General features: G+C 38.8%; 2 protein-coding genes across 10 annotated transcripts in view; one reads left to right on the top strand and one right to left on the bottom strand.

Annotated features, from left to right (window-relative positions):
* The window catches only part of polg (polymerase (DNA directed), gamma), a 77,671-nt gene extending 72,164 nt beyond the window's left edge, over positions 1-5,507 (top strand). For all 8 annotated transcript variants that reach the window (XM_039773027.1, XM_039773026.1, XM_039773025.1 and 5 more), the window contains 2 exons: positions 4,736-4,896; positions 5,283-5,507. In XM_039773027.1, the coding sequence (XP_039628961.1) occupies positions 4,736-4,896; positions 5,283-5,353 (232 nt within the window). In that variant the 3' untranslated portion in view covers positions 5,354-5,507. The remainder of the gene's footprint in view (positions 1-4,735; positions 4,897-5,282) is intronic.
* fanci (FA complementation group I) overlaps positions 5,214-19,894 on the bottom strand; it is a 62,538-nt gene continuing 47,857 nt past the window's right edge. For both annotated transcript variants that reach the window (XM_039773021.1, XM_039773020.1), the window contains exons 29-38: positions 19,581-19,708; positions 17,507-17,575; positions 16,897-16,993; positions 15,632-15,816; positions 15,335-15,391; positions 15,113-15,172; positions 14,861-14,932; positions 14,366-14,461; positions 11,377-11,490; positions 5,214-5,782 (exon numbers count right to left, since the gene is read on the bottom strand). In XM_039773021.1, coding sequence (XP_039628955.1) covers positions 5,720-5,782; positions 11,377-11,490; positions 14,366-14,461; positions 14,861-14,932; positions 15,113-15,172; positions 15,335-15,391; positions 15,632-15,816; positions 16,897-16,993; positions 17,507-17,575; positions 19,581-19,708 — 941 coding nt within the window. In that variant the 3' untranslated portion in view covers positions 5,214-5,719. The remainder of the gene's footprint in view (positions 5,783-11,376; positions 11,491-14,365; positions 14,462-14,860; positions 14,933-15,112; positions 15,173-15,334; positions 15,392-15,631; positions 15,817-16,896; positions 16,994-17,506; positions 17,576-19,580; positions 19,709-19,894) is intronic.

Here is a 19,894-nt window from a genome sequence, read left to right as displayed (position 1 = left end):
TCAAATGCTTTTTCTGCATCCAAGGATAATAAAATCTCTGGGGTGTTTGACTTTGCGGGTGAATATACAGTGGAACCTTGGTTTGCGAGCATAATTCATCCCGGAAACGTGCTCGCAATCCAAAGCACTCGTATATCAAAACGAATTTCCCCATAAGAAATAATGGAAACTCAGATGATTCGTTCCACAACCCAAAACTATTCATATAAAAATGATTAATATAAAATATAAAGTAAAATACATAATACAAATTAACCAGCACTTTACCTTTAAAAAGAATCATGGCTGGTGTGAGTTTCTAAACTCATGTGGGATTCCACCCAATGGGACGACACGCGGAAGAGCATCCCAAAGCAATCTCTGTCTCCCAGCGCTGTAGCAGTTCGCTGTATAAGCGCATCCAAAAAGATCGCAGACATGCTATAAACGCCTGTCGTCAATGGGTCATACAAAGAACATTATAAAGATCCCGGTACAATAAATAACAGCGCTGTTGCGGTTTCAAGCTGAATAAAGCTGGTGTTAAAGTACTGAGACTCAGCTTCGTGTTTTGGGGAGCAAGATGGGGACTCGCACTTCACAGTGCACACACACACACACAGTCACAATGCTGTAGTAAACAGATGTTGACTATGAGTGAGGCACACAGACTCAGACGGAGAATAGGAGACGATTGCCAGAGAGAGAGAGAGAGAGACGCGCTGGGCGAGCGAGCTAAGTAAAGAGAGAGAGAGAGACGCGCTGGGCGAGCGAGATGAGAGAGAGAGAAGAACCATCAGCTCAGTTGTGATCACATGACGCTCAGCAGACAAAGTGTATCCATACTACTCGTATTGAAAGACATCGCTCGTTTATCAAGTCAAAATTTATTAAAAATTTTTGCTCGTCTTGCAAAACACTAGTAAACCAAGTTACTCGTAAACCGAGGTTCCACTGTATTACATTAAACAGGCGTCAGGGTTAATTGTTTATACATTGAATTCCAAAGTCCAAGAGAGGCTCAGGGTTAATGATGAGGCAGTCCCACACAGTCCCTTATGAGTGTACTAGACATTGAAGTCCTGTAGTATTGGTGCTTAAAAATGTATGTCTATAAGTACATTGCAACACAGTATTTTATAGGCACAGTAAATCGAAGTTACCACTTTTTAGTTGCATAATTAAATATTTTTAAATTTTCATGCAAATTTAAAGTAAGGAGAAATGTTTTGGACAAAATCGAGAGACTTGGCAATAAATAATTACAAAATGATATACAATATAAGCATACCTAGTTAAATGCGCCACTAAGCACATGTATTTTCTGCTTATTTCTTTCTGTTTATTTAATTATGTATGCATGTATTTATTTATTTAATTGACACGGCATGCAGCAGAAGTGAAAAGTCATTTTCATGCATCAGTGCACAAGGGCTTAGCGATGGGGTGAGTAATTCTGGGAGATCTGCCTGTGGCAGCTGCAGCTTTGAGCAATTTTTCCTCAACTAGGGGCTGTGATGGCTCGCCATATGAGCCGAGATCCAAGTTTGAACTCTGAGTTGAAAGATACGCCCATCCACTGTTTAACATACTGTTTATTGTGGCACAATGTGAAATGGCACCATTGATGCATCACCGAGAGCTTTTATTTCTGTGGCACAAAAATACAATTAATATTCTCCACCTCACAACTTATTTAATAATCAAACTGAGAAGACTGACAGCAGAGACTGGTACAGTACAAGAAAGGGGGGCAGAGGGGGGAATGACACCCAAGCTTGTGAAGTGAAGAGAGTCCATGGTGCAAGATTCGAATGTTGAAATGAAACTAATGGATGCAGCACAAGAATGTGATTTTCAGGGCATTATGAAGGGAGAGTGGATTAAGTGGAGCAGCATATAATGCCATGGGAGTTTTCTACACTAAAGGCAGTTTCAGAGATCATGTGCAACTGTTCTGGGCCTCACTATGTGTCCAGCGTTATGGCATGCATTGAATTTACAGTGATCCCTCCTCGATCGCGGGGGTTGCGTTCCAGAACCCCCCGCGAAAGGTGACAATCTGAGAAGTACAAACTATATGTTCATATGGTTATTTTTATACATTTTAAGCCCTTATAAACTCTCCCACACTCTTATAAACATTTCCCGCACAGTTATACAGCATAAACCCTTTATATTCTCTTAGATATTAGGTAAGATTTGTTGAAATTATGTATGTAAACACACTGTTTATATACAGTAAAACCTAAATATTATTTTAAAGATATCGATCGTCTCTAATATCACATATGTTACAGCTATTATGATAGACAGGCCACCAGCAATAAATACATACAATGCAAGAAAAATTGTATACAGTAAAATGTGTGTACAGTGACACTAAACATATGTACATGTACTAAGTACTGTAAGTAGAAAATTAATTATGGTTACTCACCAACAATGACACGACAACTTGTCCGATAACGAGTTTAATTTTACTGCACAACAAAGGAGAGCGTTACAGCTCTTCTAAAGGAGCCTCTTCAGGCGATTGTGTAGCACTGCCATTGTTCTTCTTCCAGCAGTCTTCAATCCAAATCCTTAAAGCAGATTCCATCCAGACTATCGCCTTATTACATCCACTTGCAACTCATTTTGTGCCCTGGTTAAAGGACACTGGGGCCGTAGATCTTATATTCTTTTCCTCCTCTTTAAATAAAAATAATCGTGGACTCATTGATGTCGTAATGGGGCCCTGCAGCTGTGTAGCTGTTCCCTTCCTTCAACATATCCAAAACTTTTACCTTTTCGGCAATCGTTAGCATCTTCCATTGGCGCTTGGGCACGGCCCCTGAAGCGGTAGCAGGAGAAGATCGTTTTGGAAACATAACGAAGGGCATGACTATGCACAAAGATAAACACAAAAGAGCACAAAAGTTAACTCTCTACACAGCGAAACACGTTGATGCTGAATGAATGAGACAAGAGTTCCTGGTTAACGCAGTGGAATCAAATTCGGCGCTCTGTCATTGAGCCAATCAGCACACAGGAACTTAACTCCGTGCTCAGATTGGGTACCTTCTCAGCCATCCGCCAATAGTGTCCCTTGTATGAAACCAACTGAGGAAGCATGTACCAGAAGTAAAAAGACCCATTGTCCACAGAAACCCGCGAAGCAGCGAAAAATCCGCGTTATATATTTAGATATGCTTACATATAAAATCCGTGATAGAGTGAAGCCGCAAAAGTCGAAGCACAATATAGCGAGGGATTACTGTATATCAATAGCTGAAGAACAAATATTATGTTTAATGTGCCTCAGTAAGGAAGAATCCCTCTTCATCACCCCATTTAAAAGTGTTTTGATAAATGTCCATATACTGGTAGTGTGAAGGAGGTGTTTTGTAGACCACTGAGAACCGTTAGAATACCAGAAGATATCAAAAGGTCGATGATGCCAGCAGTAGACACAGCGGCAGTTGGTAGAATAAACATCTCAGACTGTTCACAGAAACCTTTGCAGGACTTACCTCATAGCCTGTATAAAATCGTGCATGCATTTTTAAAATTACAATTAGCTTTTTCTTTTTTAACTCAGCCAGTGGAGTTTTTAAATGGTAACTGAGGTATATTAAACAAGTTTCAAACACACTGCATACAATTTTAATATTGGTTAAATCCAGACAAACTATTATTGGTACTGGCTACTATTAGTATCTCGTTCAAAGCTTATCGAGCAAGTTGTGATCATTTATTTATTGTCACATGCCAGAAAACGCTTATTATTTATTTGATTTTCTTTGAAATATTCCTCCAGACTTAAACCTACCGTGCAGAAACTGTACACATTTTAGACACATTTCTTCTTTGGACGGCTTGCTATTTTTATAAAGAAACAGCCAGTTACTTTTGACACCTACTCAGGGCTTTGCAGGAAGCAGTCTGTGCCATTTTATGAGCCGACCCTGTTTGAGATGCCAGGCCTCTTAGCGTTTTTTTAATATGTATGGGATGGTGACTGTAAATGGCACATTCCTCAGATTTTCAGTAGGCTCTGAGCCTTGACTAGGCTACAAAAGAGCATTCACTGTTTTCTCCTTCAGCCATTGTGTAGTCAATTTTGCTGAGTGCTTTGGGTTATCATCATGTTGAAGGGTGAACCTTCTTCCCATCTTCAACTTGATTGCAGAGGGCAGCAGGTTTTGTGTCCCATCCATTTTTCCTTCTAGCCTGGCAAGCGCCCACAGTCCCTGCTGCAGAGAAGTAACCCCCACGACAGTATGCTTCCACCTTCATGCTTTACTGTAGGAATGGCGTGTTTTGGATGGTGAGCTGTATTGGCTTTCTACCAGGTGTACTGTTTTGGGTCAGTAAAATGCGACAAAGCGTGTAGCCCTTATGCTGTGAAAGAAGTCATTTTGGGGGTCGGGTGATTACATAAGCAGTTAGAGAGGCGTTCAGGCAAAGAGATGGTAATGCCACCTGCTGTGCCAGTGTGCTGCCCAGATTAGATCACACTGTGATTCATGTTAGCTATACGCCTCTCAGGACCACCGCTTTGTCAGCTGCAGGACCTCCATAAGAGCCACATTTGAGTAAAACACCCATGAAGGCCAGGGGCTTCATGACTGATGAGGGCAGGTCTGTGCTCTTACCAAATAATGGATTGACTGTGTGTGGCGTCTTAATTGTATAATGTTTGTAAGTTAACTCTCTACGTGTATTAGTCCATCTTCCCAGTTGTGGTTTACTTGTTTCATTCTGTCTGCAGGAGCATGTTTGCATATAAGCTGGGAATGAACGATCTGCCACAGTCGGTGGCATTCTTTAGCACAGTAGATATTGACAAATGTCTGCGGAAAGAAGTGACCATGGACTGTGCCACTCCGTCCAATCCTACAGGCATAGAAAAGAGATTTGGTATTGCACAAGGTGGGTGTGATATTGCAAATTCCTGTACGTTAAAACTACCGTATAAAAACAACATGAAAAAATGACGCTCAGTAAGCATTGGAGTAGCCGTGTGTTTACTTACAGACATTGAAGTAAAATGTCCTTTAGTTTTAGTTGTCTGTTAAGGGACAGAAGTTCATCTCTCAACAAAACAAAAGCATTCAGGCCATCAACACACTCAGATTGTTCAAATTAACAGTTGATGTATGTTTTGAGAAATCTAAAACTGTTACTAAGTCTATCAATCAGTTTTTTTGTTGTGATGACCTTCATAAACAACAGGAGGTACACCCATATTAGAGTTAGTGTTAAATATTTATTTTACATTGTACAATTACAATTTGCTTTCTTTCATTTCCTTTTAGGAGAGGCTCTGGATATTTATCAGACCATTAAGATCACCAAAGGATCGCTCAACAAAGAAAAAAACATTTAAAAGGCAAACAAGGAATGTGGAACAAGGCCAGCCGGCCACACTAGCGCCCTGAACGCCAACTACCCCAGCTTACTTTTGTTTTTTTTTTTGGTTAAACTGGAATTTATACAGTTTTGAACATGAAAAGAATATTTAATATAAAATATTTTTTTAAGCATGTGTATTTTTATATTTGTAAATACAAGAACCTGCATCACTTGTGTGCTGTGAAAATACCAGTTTCGAATCTTTCAGCAGTAGTTACACTGTTCATGGACAGCAGACATTTATTCCTTTATCTTTTCATTCCATACCGTTAATATTTACACAATAAATCCAGCGTGTGTGGCTTGAGTACGCCGCGTGTTGGGTTTGCGCCTCGCTGCTTCACTTTTTCCTTCTCTTTTTCTTTGGCTCCTGACTCTCCTCTGTCTCTTCGCTCATTCTGTTCTGTAAAGACACAATGTAAGATTTACTGAGCTACTTACTGAGTCTGCTGTTAAATTAAAAACCACACTTAGAATTCGGCTTGACATGTCAGTAAGAACTTGATAAATATAAAAATAAACATTTAATTCAAACATAAGAAAAATAGCCCAAGACATGAAACTCTAAGACTGCTTTTTTGTGTTTAGCCCCTTTCTATAAGGCCGATGTTGGTCACTCCTGAGACTCGTGTTTTATAAAACTTGTTCAGAAATATTAAAATACGATTACAAATACTGGGCTGTTCTGGTGACAGACAGCAGGTTGGCGTGCTGATCACACACATCATCAGTGAATAATCGTCCGTACACACTGTCAATACAGAGAGGTTTATCAGTAAATCCTCCATCACTTTTTGTTCCATTTGTGTGCAGAGCAACACTACAACTCAGTGAGAGGGCCTGCGATAAACTGGCACCCTGCGTCCACCTTACAGTAGGTTCCCACATTATGGACACCCAGCCAGCCCTGCGATTTTGAACTGGATTAGGCAAGTTTTTTTTTTTTAATAGCACATTACAACTTTATTCTAACTTTGACATTAATTGAAAAGTACATATTCTAGTCAGAAGAACTGACAAAAACTAATTACTGAAAAGAACTGGTGTGATGTGTGATTCAGAACATGATTTAATGTCAAAATGATCACCAAACTCTAGTAATGCATTTCTTGTCAGGTTTCAAACGGTAGGAGGGAGTTATCTTCTGTTTAGTTTATTTATTTTTTGAAAACACTTTAAATTTCAAATCACATTTATTTACTTTAAAATGTGAGCACAGTTTGCATTAAAAATTCATACTAAATAACTGCTCCCCACCCCAACCGAATTTGGCAGACCTGTGGTGGAGCCGACGTCTCACGTCACCTGGGGGCCACTGACTTCAGGTGGTCTTCAGAGTGCTGTTTCCTGCTCAGATGCAGCGAGCCAGGACCACTAACACTAGAGACCCCAGGTGAGGAGCTGCGTTTGGCTCCTTCTCGCAGTGGACTTGTGCGGCTGGGATTGAATCAAACTTCTTACAGGCTACCTACCATTCACAGATAACAATCCAAAATGTGTACATTAAGTGCGGCTTAAGCATAAAAGGGTCTCAGTTCCTCATGTTTTTTCTGCTTGTGTTTATAGTTTGCGTATGTATTCTATTTTCATGGTTTATCCTATTTTTGTTTACTTCCAGTCATCACCATTTTGTGTAGCTATAAAAGTTCTGCATATGCAGTTGTCATGGATAGCCATCTCGGAGGTTGTGCGAATTACACAATTGTAATTACAGTACCAACTTGGATGGATTCAAATACAAACTTTGCTCTTTGCCTTTCTTTATTGGACTTATTGCTTCAGGTTTCGATCCTTGGGTATGATTTGGCTTTTGCGCTCTCTCTCGCTCGGTTTTCTGGTCAGGATTTCTTGTCTGTTTTAACAACTCCTCTCCTGGGGCCTCATTTTATAAACACTAGCAAAATACCTGCGGTTTGCAGCGGCGAAGTACTGCCTTAAAATGTTTATTAAGAAGAAAAGTAAAACTTTTTAAACTGAGGGAAAATGTACCAATAATTATTTGTTAGGGGTCTCTTTGTATGCCACGTTGTCAGTTTGGCCCTCCGGTTGTAATATGACCAAGCTGTGTGCTGAGCTTACTCTTGAGCATGCAACGTACAGTTGGCCATGTGAACAGTAATCTTGCCTCAAATCTCACAGCTTGGATTGCTGCTGTCATAAACGGTTTGAGTTTCATGGTTTGTTTCAACTACGACAGTATTTGTAGGACTTGTGTTGAAGAGACATTCGGCATCTGTCTATAAGTATACAAACGGTTTCATTGATAACTTCACAATCCAGCTTTTGAGAGTTTAAACATTCATAAACATCAAAGTGTCCACTACTGAAATTGTCACCTGTGAATCTAAGATGTTTAAGAGGCATTGGCGGTTGTCAAAAGGTGTAAAATGTTTGGCCATTTCGGTACACTTGAAAGTGACAACCGAACAATTCAGCGGCAGCCATCAACTCACATGCAGAACCATAGGTGAAGGGCTTAAGCATTTCACTCTTCTAGTGCTCCTGTGTAGTATAATTATCTCTGTACCGTCATCAGTTCACACCTTGAACCTGTCCCAGTCATTCAATACATAAGACACAATGTTCCACCGGATATCAAGAGTGAGCCTGATATGGCCGTGAAATATGTAACAAAGAGAATGGAAAAGGTAGGTGCCATCTCCGGGCATGGAAACCACTCGGTAAGTGACAGTTCTTTGATTGATGGTGATCACCTCGATAGACATGTTAATGGGGGTATGGTTGGAATGATAAAGGAAATGGGTACCTGAACAATGTAAAGTAAATCTAAAATACCTACACAATCACTATAATCGTAATAAATGAACAATAAAACAGCGGGGAAGCCGTGGATTAAATAAAAAGGCTGCAGTTATAAGCAGGGAGACGTGAATCCCGTGGTGAAGCAAGGAAGGGAATGAAGAGACCGGAGCGACGGACGGCCTTATATATGCAGGCAGCCAGCAACGTGGGAGGCGTTGGGATGGGGGACCCAACGCTGCATCACACGGTGACCGAGCTGCAGGCTATGGATGTAAATGTGTACGTAAGTAGGATTCAGTTAGCCTTGGGAACCTGGGTACCAAATTTCTTGAAGATGGGCCCATAGGTAACAAAAACCGTTGTAAAGTTGAATATGGCAGCCGGCAGTGGCATCATACCACCAAAATAAGTACGTACATTGGTTTCGGTTAGTGCAGGGAAGCCGCCTACCAAATTTTGTGAAGATGGGGCCATAAACAAGAAAGTTTAACACGGCGGACGTTGTCGACCGTTATGACCATTACGTGTAGAATTTCAAAATGAAACCTGCTTAACTTTTGTAAGTAAGTTGTAAGGAATGAGCCTGCCAAATTTCAGCCTTCTATTTACATGGGAAGTTGGAGAATTAGTGATGTGTCAGTGAGGGCTTTGCCTTTTATTAGTATAGATTACTGTGATACCATAAAATGCTTAAACTTTATAATCATTATAATAATTAATATCAAATGACAGAGTGGCTAAAAGCGCATGCACATTACCAATCTCCCAACAGTGACTATATAGGGCCAAAAAAATTCTCTTTGTAATGTTTCTAATCTAATCCTCATAAACTCTCGATTGTCTTTACTACAAACCTGGGGGAAGACAGGAGACAAAACTTTAGTGAATGCGTTGGCCCCTCCTCGAACGGAGTATTACTCAAATAAAGGGCATTTTTCACAGTTTTTAAGGTGGCATTTAACGTAAATATGTTAATTATCAACAAATTAGGTTCAGACTGATGTAGTGGTAGCGCTGCCGCCCTGTAGCAACAAGTCTGGAGTCACGCCTCAGATTTTTCCTGCAGGGGTTTGTTTCGGTTTTCTCCCACATTCCAAAGAAATGCAGGTTAGGTGGACTGGCACTGGTAAATCGACCCCTGGTGCGTGTGTGTGTGTGTGTGTGTGTGCACGAGTACCCTGTGGTGGGCTGCTGTCCTGTCCAGGGTTTGTTGATGCCTGCACCTGTTGCTTGCTGGGATAGGCTTGAGCTCAAGTCAAGTCAGTTTTATTGTTGTATCACTTAACAAAAATGTACAGGTGATTGAAAAACTTGTGTGCAGTACTTGTCCTCAGTAATAGAGAAATGTTAACTTGGGTGCAAATTTACGCAATAAGAGTATGCACATAATAAATACGTTCAAATAGCACATAATAAATACGTTTAAATATCATATTACCAACCGCCCTCTGGCCTGGATAAGCGTGTTAGATGATGGATGGATAAATGAGTACAAAAATCACTCTGGCTAAAAACAGAGAGAGTCAAATAATCTGCAGCATTTCATATAATTTCACATGTAGCTTAAAGATTGTTTCAATTTGTACATTTTGCACTTTCCTGTTTTAAGCGTCTAATAGCCGCTCCTGTCAGTAGTCAACACAAGTGATTAAAATGGCAGCCGAGAGCAAAGACAAGGGGCCTCGGGTACAGGGCCGTCAATTAATCACATTATCAGATGTTCTGTGTAACTAACCAAGCACTTTTCTGTATACGATATATATATATATATATATATATATATATATATATATATATATATATATATATATATATATATATATATATATATATATATATATATATTCTCCCCATTATTATGGCTTTGTCCTGAATGCATTAGCCAGTCATAAAAGTTCTAACAATGATTTTATTTTATGATTAAAGGTAGCATATTTACAGTACGTGACCCATGCAACAAACAAGCCTTTAACGTGACTAAGACATGCCAGTGCTCATGGCGTGTGTTGTTATCCTGAGCTTGAAGTAGAAATGGAATATAGGGGGACATCGCCCGCTGACCTTGAAAGGGGTGTCCCGGTTCTCCACAGTACTGCATGTATGTTACCACCAAGGGTGACCCCCCAGCTCCCGAGTTCTTCAATGTATCTGTAGATAAACAGGCCCAACGATCCAAAGGACACACTGGCCATCCTTGAATATGTATGCATTTTATACTGGATCGTGAGGAGTACAAAGCTGCTGACAGAATAGGAAGTACTGCGTGTATCCAAGGCCGCCACTTCATCCTCTACTCCTCTCTCCCTCCCGCCTATGCTGACAGCCACAGCACCTGCCGTGAGGCTTTCAAGCGCTCTTGCTAACCACGTCTCACTTGAAGTTGGCTGAATATTCGTCTTTCCACTTTCATTGAGTGGCAGCCTTCATCTGCATAAAGAGGCAAAGCCCAATTCTCTGCACGGCTCCTTCACAGCACTTTGTGTGTTACCATAACCTACTCACCCAGGGTTATTATTGACAAATATAAAAAACACAGGTCAGGTCATTTTCATGTCACCAATTATAATCAAATCAGTCTTTTTTTTTAGATTTTTCTACTGAACTTTTTACCCTTAAATATTGATATGTCTTTTCTTAAAGGGTACCAAACTGCTATAGAAGTAGAATCCTGCCAAATGTCAGCTTTTTAACTAAATGCGAATAAGTGTGTTGCTTAGCTTGTGAGTCAGTCAGCCTTGGATTTTTTATACACATATAGCATAAATAAAATTATATATATATATATATATATATTTATATAACACGCACACAGATTCAGTGAGCAGCCCTTCATTGTGTGCACATGGCAACAATTAAAGTTGTCGATTTGCTGCTATCACTCACTAATAAACCTTTTCACCCACTGAAAGAATAAAGTCCCCCAACTCATTCGTACAGCACTGAAGGACACAGATATAATGGACTGATGAAAAACTACTTGTGTGAGTCAATTACTTATGCAATTGTGGCCTTGTAGTGGAAAAAAATAGGTTTAGAAATTGTTGTGATCACCACAAATTTGAGCAAAAGTCAACATACCCTTCTAGGAATTTATTGAAAGGACGTCTGAAACAAAAACAGCAGATCACAATGAGAACCATTCCATGGCTCGTTCTGATGTGGAGCAGAACACAGCAGACTTGTGGGCTACTTGACTGATGATAATCTGTATTAAAAATGATTATTTGCCCTTACCTGCTGCATGTCATTTTCTACTCCTTCCTGTTCTTGAAGTGCTGCCTCTAGCGTGGCAGCATTAATACGAAAATCTCTTGATGTGCTGAGTTTCATGTACTGCATCAGATTTACCTGAGAAATGACAGAGTACGTCAGAGCAGACCTTTTAGACAAAGGATTATAAAAAATAAAAAATAAAAACAGAGTAAAAGCCTTTCAAGTTTCTAATTTTTACATGACTATGGGCAGACTGAAGATTGTGAATATTGCATTACAATTACAGGGTACCTCGGTATACGTCCTTAATTCGTTCCAGATCCTTGGACTGATACCAAACAGGACGTATACCAAACAAATTTTTCCCATAAGAAATAAAGGGAAAATGATGAATGCGTTCTCATTAAAAAAAAATCCTATTGTTATTGGCATATTATACATTGATGGGGTTGTATAAAATAATTTAAACGCTGCTTAATACTAAAATACATAAATACAAAAGCAATTAGATGAAATAAATGAAAATTGAACCTCACTTTACTTTTTAATAACGTCTTTGTTTTTCACAATCATAGATACCGTCATTCTCGGCATACAGCAGCCAAGTCCCGGATACGCATACCACCTTCATACTTTTCAACAATCAATTCAAATTTACGCGAAAAACACAAAATCATGTGAAAATTCACAGAGAGTTATAGTGCAGGTTGTTCACTGAATGCTAGATAGATAGATACTTTATTAATCCATCCATCCATCTTCCAACCCGTTGAATCCGAACACAGGGTTACGGGGGGCTGCTGGAGCCAATCCCAGCCAACAGAGGGCGCAAGGCAGGAACCAATCCCGGGCAGGGTGCCAACCCACCACAGGACTTTATTAATTCCAAGGAGAAATTCCCATACTCCAGCAGCAGCATACTGATAAAAACAATATTAAATTAAACGAGTGATAAAAATGCAGGTAAAACAGACAGACAATAACTTTGTATAATGTTAATGTTTGCCCCCCCCGGGTGGAATTGAAGAGTTGCACAGTGTGGGGTCTCCTCAGTCTGTCAGTGGAGCAGGACGGTGACAGCAGTCTGTCGCTGAAGCTGCTCCTCTGTCTGTTTGACAGGAGCCTGCTCAGCGCCCGTCGCTCTGCCACAGATGTCAAACTGTCCAGGTTCATTCCTACAACAGAGCCTGCTTTCCTCACAAGTTTGTCCAGGTGTGAGGCGTCCTTCTTCTTTATGCTGTCTACCCAGAACACCACCACGTAGAAGCAACTGGCGTACCGACAGTCGTGGGCAGTCATGGCTTTGTCTCGAGAGAGGTAAACAAGGCTAGCACGCGGTGTTCTAGCACACAAGTCGTATTCCAAAGCAAACTTTTTCACGTCCAAACAGGATGTATACCAAGTTGGACTTATTCCACGTATACCGAGGTACCACTGTATTTAAAATTATTCTGATGGAAAATACTTTCCGACTTCCAATGTGTTATCCTGTACACCATTTGCAAAAGAATGCAAAAATATTAACATACTATAGCAGCGCTATGTGAATTAAAAGCTTCAACTCCCAGAAGTCCCTGCAGTGGCCCTGGTTGGACAGCAGCAGAGGGCACAGTGGCTGCTGGGGACAAGATTGACCAGCAGGAGCTTTAAAGGGAAGCAGGCCAGACAGTAAGGGGGTCTGCTGTCTGCATCCGAGTTCCCCATCCGTTTGTCAACATCGCACCTGTATGGTATGGACTGTCTTGTGCCTGCTTGTAGTATGAGCAGCAAGTCAGATTTATAATTGGGTTTTGTCGGAGGGAGCGTACCCAAATCTCACCACAGCAGGAATACTGGCAGGACTGTTAATACATTACTTACAGCAAGTTGTTCCCTGGATTGTCATTTTTCTCCTTCACTCCACATTATCTGCTGCCGCTGCATATTGGAATGCGTTATGGAAATGTTTATTGTTTATCGTGCTTGTTGTTGTTGCCATATTTAAGTAGTTTGAGAACGCTGACTGGGCGCTAGGGAGGGATTGTGTTTTTGTTTGTTGTTTAGTTATATTTTTACCTTCTTTTTTGTTTAATATATTCAGTTTTATTGGTTAAGCCCTTTGTTGTCAAGTCTCCGTGACTGTGTGTGAGTCAGACTAAGGCTGGGTGCATTGCTGGAGTCCTCACCGAAAAAATAAATCAATCAATCATTGTCCCTTCGACGGTGTGAATCTTAGCAGCACAAAGCCCACTACAAAATGACCGGCAATAGGTTAAGAATTTGAACTAATAAACGAGTATGATAATGAAATAACTCTACAAATGCATTTTTAATGATATTAAAGTTGAATTAACTTACTGCATATAAATCTCTCATAGGAAATGGTAATGGTAAACGTCACAAAGATGTCACTATCATGTGGCCCCAACAATCTCAGACCACTCTGACCCTAACGAATTACACATGAGATGTCAGATGAATGGGCAGTGCAATGACAGGCTGGTCTTCAGTATATTGGCTACTGCAGGATTAAAGTTTCATCTGTGGAAGGTATGAAGCTTATTTCCATAGGAAGGTAATTCACATAAAAAAAAAACCCTTCTTTTTAAAATAATATCCCTCCCCATGTTATATTTGTCCCCGGTACTTTCCCCATTAAACTTTTCTCCATTCATTTTCTGCCTTGGCCCTTATTTCCCCTTAAAAATGGGGGGTGTGGGGGTGTGGGTTTCTCTCTAACCTAATAACTCTGGTAGCTTTTTCAAAGAAGGTATGTGTATCTCGGGGTGGGGGGCTCTCTGGGGGGGTGATATGACAAATTACGTTGCTAATATAAAAATGTTTTGCATATAAATGTTTTTGGCATTACCATAACAAGACCGCATTTATATTTCATGACCTTTAAATTGGACAATGGTACTAAAATATAATAGACGAATGGAAATACTTTTCTAAGGATAGAAGATAAATTCTTATTGTATAAAAGCAAAATTTTACCAAGATGCATAAAAAAGTATTTTTCAAATCCTACCTTAGACTTTTTGGATAAATGAATGAGAAATTTTTCATATTGTTCGATACTGAAGATTAGGTTGGGAATGGCTCGAGTCTCCCGCAGCATTTTGGCCTGAGAAATGAATAGAAAACTAATTACTTAACGCATTCATGTTCAATTTAAAGGCTAATCCATGAAAATAGCTCACCTACAAAGCAAGTGAACCCTTAATTTTTAAAATACCATGAAAGGTTTATCTCAGGTTTTTGAGAACATTTGGAAATGAGTAGCAAATTATTAAAGAAAGTACCATACATATATAGAAATAAAGGAATAAATTTGGTCTAGTTTTGTCTAACCAAAGACACATAGTAACACATCATAGTATTATATGCCTGAGTGAAAACCGAAATTCTCTACTCAAAAAAAAAAAAAAATAGTCAGCTCAAGGACTTGCATGCAATTGTTGAATTCAGGAAGTACCCAGAAGCTAAATAATGTTAAAGTGTGTGAATATTTAAAGTACTGTACTGAAACAGATGATGTGGCTTCATCTTTCTTCTTCTTCTTCTTTTTTTCTCCTCCACCAGTCAAACTGTCACTCTTGGTGTTTGCAAAACAAAAAAAAAAAAAAATGATGTGAACATAACAACTATAAAGACCACAATTTGATGAGTATGATACCACATAAAGTAACTAGGAGTGAGTGCAACAAAAGGAGGGAAAAATGTACTTTAGAAATTGACATCAATTATTTAAAAGCACTAAAATCACAATAATTACCTGCACATATGTAATGAAGTTGTAGCACTGGGGAGTTAAGTGTGATCCAGAAAGTTTAACCTTAATTAAATAAAAATAGTTAACCATTTAAAACCAGAAATGAAAAAAATAAAGTTATAGTTGTAATGTAAAAGTAAGGCATTTCCATCCATATCTAAATCAAGAAAGAGAATTTGGATAAGAAACATGAAGAGATAAATAAATAATACAGGGATTACTCACCAGCTTCTCAAACCTGCTTGGGAAATGACCAAGTTGATACGTGTAGATATGTATATACTACAAAAGAACAAAGAGAACATTCATCAATATAATAAAATGTAGTAACCATTGCTAGGCATAGCTTTGTTATCAAAATATTTTAGGAAGTAGGGTAAAAACATTATAATGGATATGCAGGACCTTTAGAAGATATTACATTTTCCTCTGATACTTCACTAAGCACGGTGCAATTTCTGAACATTCCAAAATTAAAAAAAAAAACGTGTTATTATGAAAAAATAAAACTTAGGCACTCACATATTTAACAAGTGAAGTCAATATAGTATATAACTTTGAGATTTCTCTCAATAATGTATCCACACAGCTTCCAGGAGGCAATGCCGTCTGCACCAACTCATGCAGGACTGTCAGCAAGGTGCCCAGCTGCAGGCAGATAGCCTTCTCGGTTGCATCAGGCTGCATTTGAGTCTCCATGGCATCCTCTTTTAAAGAAAGAAGAAAAAAATATTTTCCTCTTTATTTATAATTTAGAAGAAAATCACACGTTACAGTAAGAAAGGAGATTATTTTAATAAGTATTGAAATTAAGGCACCGTTTTACATACTTTTTGGCCTAATCAGTACGGAGGGCTACCATAAGGACCATTGCTTGTTGCACCATATTTGTATAATGCCATGTACAACCTGCATGATGTTTAGTGGTTTACTTTTAATGAACTGCTTTATTTAAACTGAAATTCTGCAATTGTAAATGATTCTGTGTGTCACATAAAATATATAAAATAATATGTATTTAAAATAAAGCAATGAATAAAATAAACCACACTTCTCCTTATGAATCCTTAACACATGTCAAGTTAAAACCCGGCTCAGACAGGTAAGGGCTTTCAGAATCTTTTCAGTCACGAAGTCTCATAATAACAAGATGCACTTGTACAACTTCAAATCTAAAATGCATGACTCACAGCTGATACCCTTCTTCTTTTACTGTGTATGCACCTAAGAAGTTCATTGACGTGTATTCAAAATGAGAGGAAAGTGAAATCCAAGGCACTTTCAATACTAAGCAACAAAAAAAAAACCCATTAACTTGTCACTCACAATTTTTCACAAAAAAAGCTCAAAATTATTTTACACGATTTAGTTTGATTCTAGCTTCTTTGTGATCTGTCAGCCAAAGATTTTAGCATGAGAATATCCAAAGGGAAATGCATGTTCCATAACTTTGATATTCACCTGCATTTTTATCATTCTTTAATTTAATATTGTTCTTTATGTATGCTGCTGCTGGAGTATGTGAATTTCCCCTTGGGATTAATAAATTATCTATCTATCTATCTATCTATCTTTTAGTAACTATAAAAACAATTATGTAGCAGTACTGTACAGTTTGTCCTGTTCCACATGGAAAGATAATACTCCGTAACCTGCTTCATTGGGTGAATCACTTCTTACTAAACTGAGCCAGAAATACAATCTTTGAGGCTTAGGATAATGTAAACCTAAGATATTTAAAATCCTATAAAAACAAATGACCCCGAGCAACTCAAAAGCCAGAGTACCTGTTACAGTTTTTCTTTGTGAAAGTTGCTCCTTCTGCTTACTGATCAACCAGTCTACTTCATCCAAAATTCTCCCGACTTGTGCCAAAACCAGCAACTGAAAATAACAAAATGTGATAAACTGTACACAGTTTGACAGTGTAAATACTGAGCCAGGCACCTTTTTAATAATCTCTCCAGTCTTATGAAAGTATAAGATAGCTGTTAATAAAGTTTTATTTCTTCTGCTGAGTAAGCTGTCTGTGAAAAAGTCTTGAGTAGCCGACAGAAAGTAAATATGCATACACTGATCTAAACACAATCCACTAAAAAGAGAAGTGAGGGAAAAATATCAGAGAGCTGTGGAATTACAATTTATACTGTATATGGTCTGTTTCAGACATACCGGTATGCATTTCATGATAATATGATATAACATTCTCAACCCACTTAATCCGATTCAGGGTTGCCGGGGGTCAAAACATATTCTTGTAGCACTGGGGCACAAGGCAGGACAGCTCTTTAAAAGGCACCAATCATTCACATCCATGGTCATGCTTTGAACTCATTTATGACATGCTACATGAACAATAAAACTCATCGATGACATAATATTTACATCACAACTTACTGTGGCAGTAGGGGCTGCAGTTTTGAGATTTACTATACCAAAATCAAACTGTTTTTCCACTTCAACATCCTAAATGGGGAAAAAAAAAAGGAAAATTAAGGAAACTAATGAAGACTAAACAGGCAGGGTATAAAGTCCTTTAATGGTTATTTGAAAATGTCCTTTTGCTGCTATTACATACAGAATAATGATGACCCCTTGCCTTAAAAAATACATTAATGTGACCTTTGGCGCAAAAATAAAAAAAACTTCACACAAACTTAGACCTGCACTTTCAAGTTTTACTAAAGAAATGAAGGAATAAAATAAGCATTTTCCAAAACTGATACATGGTTTTCTATAGTATAGCCAAATGCTAATTCTACAATGGAATGAATGAAGTATTAAACAAGAGAACTGCAAAATATAATCTTAGAGATAAATATTTTGTAAATCTTAAGCACTTATAAAAGTTAGGTCACCTCCACTTGAATTAATACACAATAAATGCTACATTAAACGATACCTTTAATGCCCTGATGGCTGTGGTTGTTATGACTAAAGATGATACAAGCATATAATACTATATATTAACATTCCAATTCAATTTTACAATGAAATGTTTACATATAATTTTTAGATTATTAAGTTTTTTTACAAACATTCATTCACCTCCTAATGATTATTGGCAAATAAATAAATACCAAGCACAGACTTTACTCTGCTTGACTGACCAGCAGCCCGCCTGGCAATAATTATTAATTTAGGTTACTGTTTTAATATAATTATGCCTTCCTAAATGATTTTCAGTTAAGTACACAAAATAAATATCAAAGATCAAAATCCTCCATTGTGTTTGTGAAAATTGTTTTCTTGTAAATATGCTTCTAGATTCATAGAAACCTTTGTGAAAAAAGTGACCTTATTTTTTGAAAATCAGCCAGATGGTGACTTTTAGCCTAGTCTACATAAAGATTAGTTTATGTTAAGTATCTCCTAGTTGTTTTTGTTTCTATTGGTGCAAGTGCTATAATAATGATATAATCCCTAATACATGTTTCCATCCCAGAAATGTACAGTTTATTCTGCATTGATTTTTCGAATAGATTAAAAGTCACCTTTTAAATAATCAACTGCAAAAACACTATCACTAAAAATATTTACATGCAAAAGCAGGGTAGATTTTGCATGAAAAAAAGGTATCATTGTACACATGCGGGCCTTTGTCTTCTTGTTAGTGTTGTTAGTGAAAGAGGGACCAGAACTAAACTCACATTATAGGTATACATTTACTTTTACATAGGCTATGTGGAATGGGTCCCGGACACAGACAGGCGGACAATGGTTTTGCACCCAACACACTCATTTATTTACAACTATTTACAATTATTTTAGTGCACAACCCAGTGCCTCCAGCACCGATCCCCCAAAGTCCAGGCCTCACAGTCTTCCGTGCCTTCCTTCTGGCCACCTCCACTTCTCTCTATGGCTTTGTCCTCTTCTACCCAACTCTCGCTCTCGAATGCAGGGTGGCGGCCCCTTATATAGCAGCCCGGATGGGTTCCAGCTGCTTCCCGGCAGTCCTCCGCGGACACACCCCCGTGTGGCGGAAGTGCCAGCTGCGCACCCGGAAGCCCTCTGGGTGTCCCCAGTCTTCTTCCCCCCAGCACTTCCTGGTGTGGCGGAAGTGCTGAGGTTCAGGGTTCTTTAGGCACCGGGGCGCCCCCTGGCGGTGGCCACGGGCCCCTACAGGGTTGGGCTCTACCGTGGCCCCCAACACAACCAGGGCGGTCGCCCCCTCGTGGTCTGGAGGAGGCACAAGCCCTCCTCCGGTCCTCCTGGGCGTCCTGGCTGGGTACCACCTCCAGCCGCCCGCCACAGCTATTAATTGCTTTAACAGACAAAAACACAAATGCCTGATGATACCAGTGGCAAATAGGAAACATGAACTGAATACTTTTTCAAAGTCATGCAATCACAATTGTGAAATAATGCAGTCTTTATTTCAAAGTAATGCTGGGGCAAAAGTAAAATTCTAAACTATAAAAAATAGGAATAATAATGATAAAAATAGTTCAAAATGCAATTATTGTACCTGATCAATATCCCCAAGCTGGCTATGTATGTTCTGAGCAAACTCCCTCAAGACACTCACAGGGCTCTTATACAGAACATGTAAACTAAACATCAACGACAGCAGCCCTTTGCAAAGTAGAGGATCCTCTGGAAAAAATACAAAATAGCAATAAAGACAAAATTGCACCTTGATAGTGTTTGAGTCACATAGCTGTTATTACATCAGAACCATTTTTGCAAAACATATATTAGAACTTTATATATATATATATATATATATATATATAAAAACATTATAGTGTTCAGGTGTGCAAAATCTGCAATATTTTATTT

Source organism: Polypterus senegalus, chromosome 12, assembly GCF_016835505.1.
Source record: "Polypterus senegalus isolate Bchr_013 chromosome 12, ASM1683550v1, whole genome shotgun sequence".
NCBI classification, from domain to species: domain Eukaryota; kingdom Metazoa; phylum Chordata; class Cladistia; order Polypteriformes; family Polypteridae; genus Polypterus; species Polypterus senegalus.
Note: the sequence above shows the minus strand (reverse complement) of the source record. Positions and strands in the feature narration are given on the sequence as shown.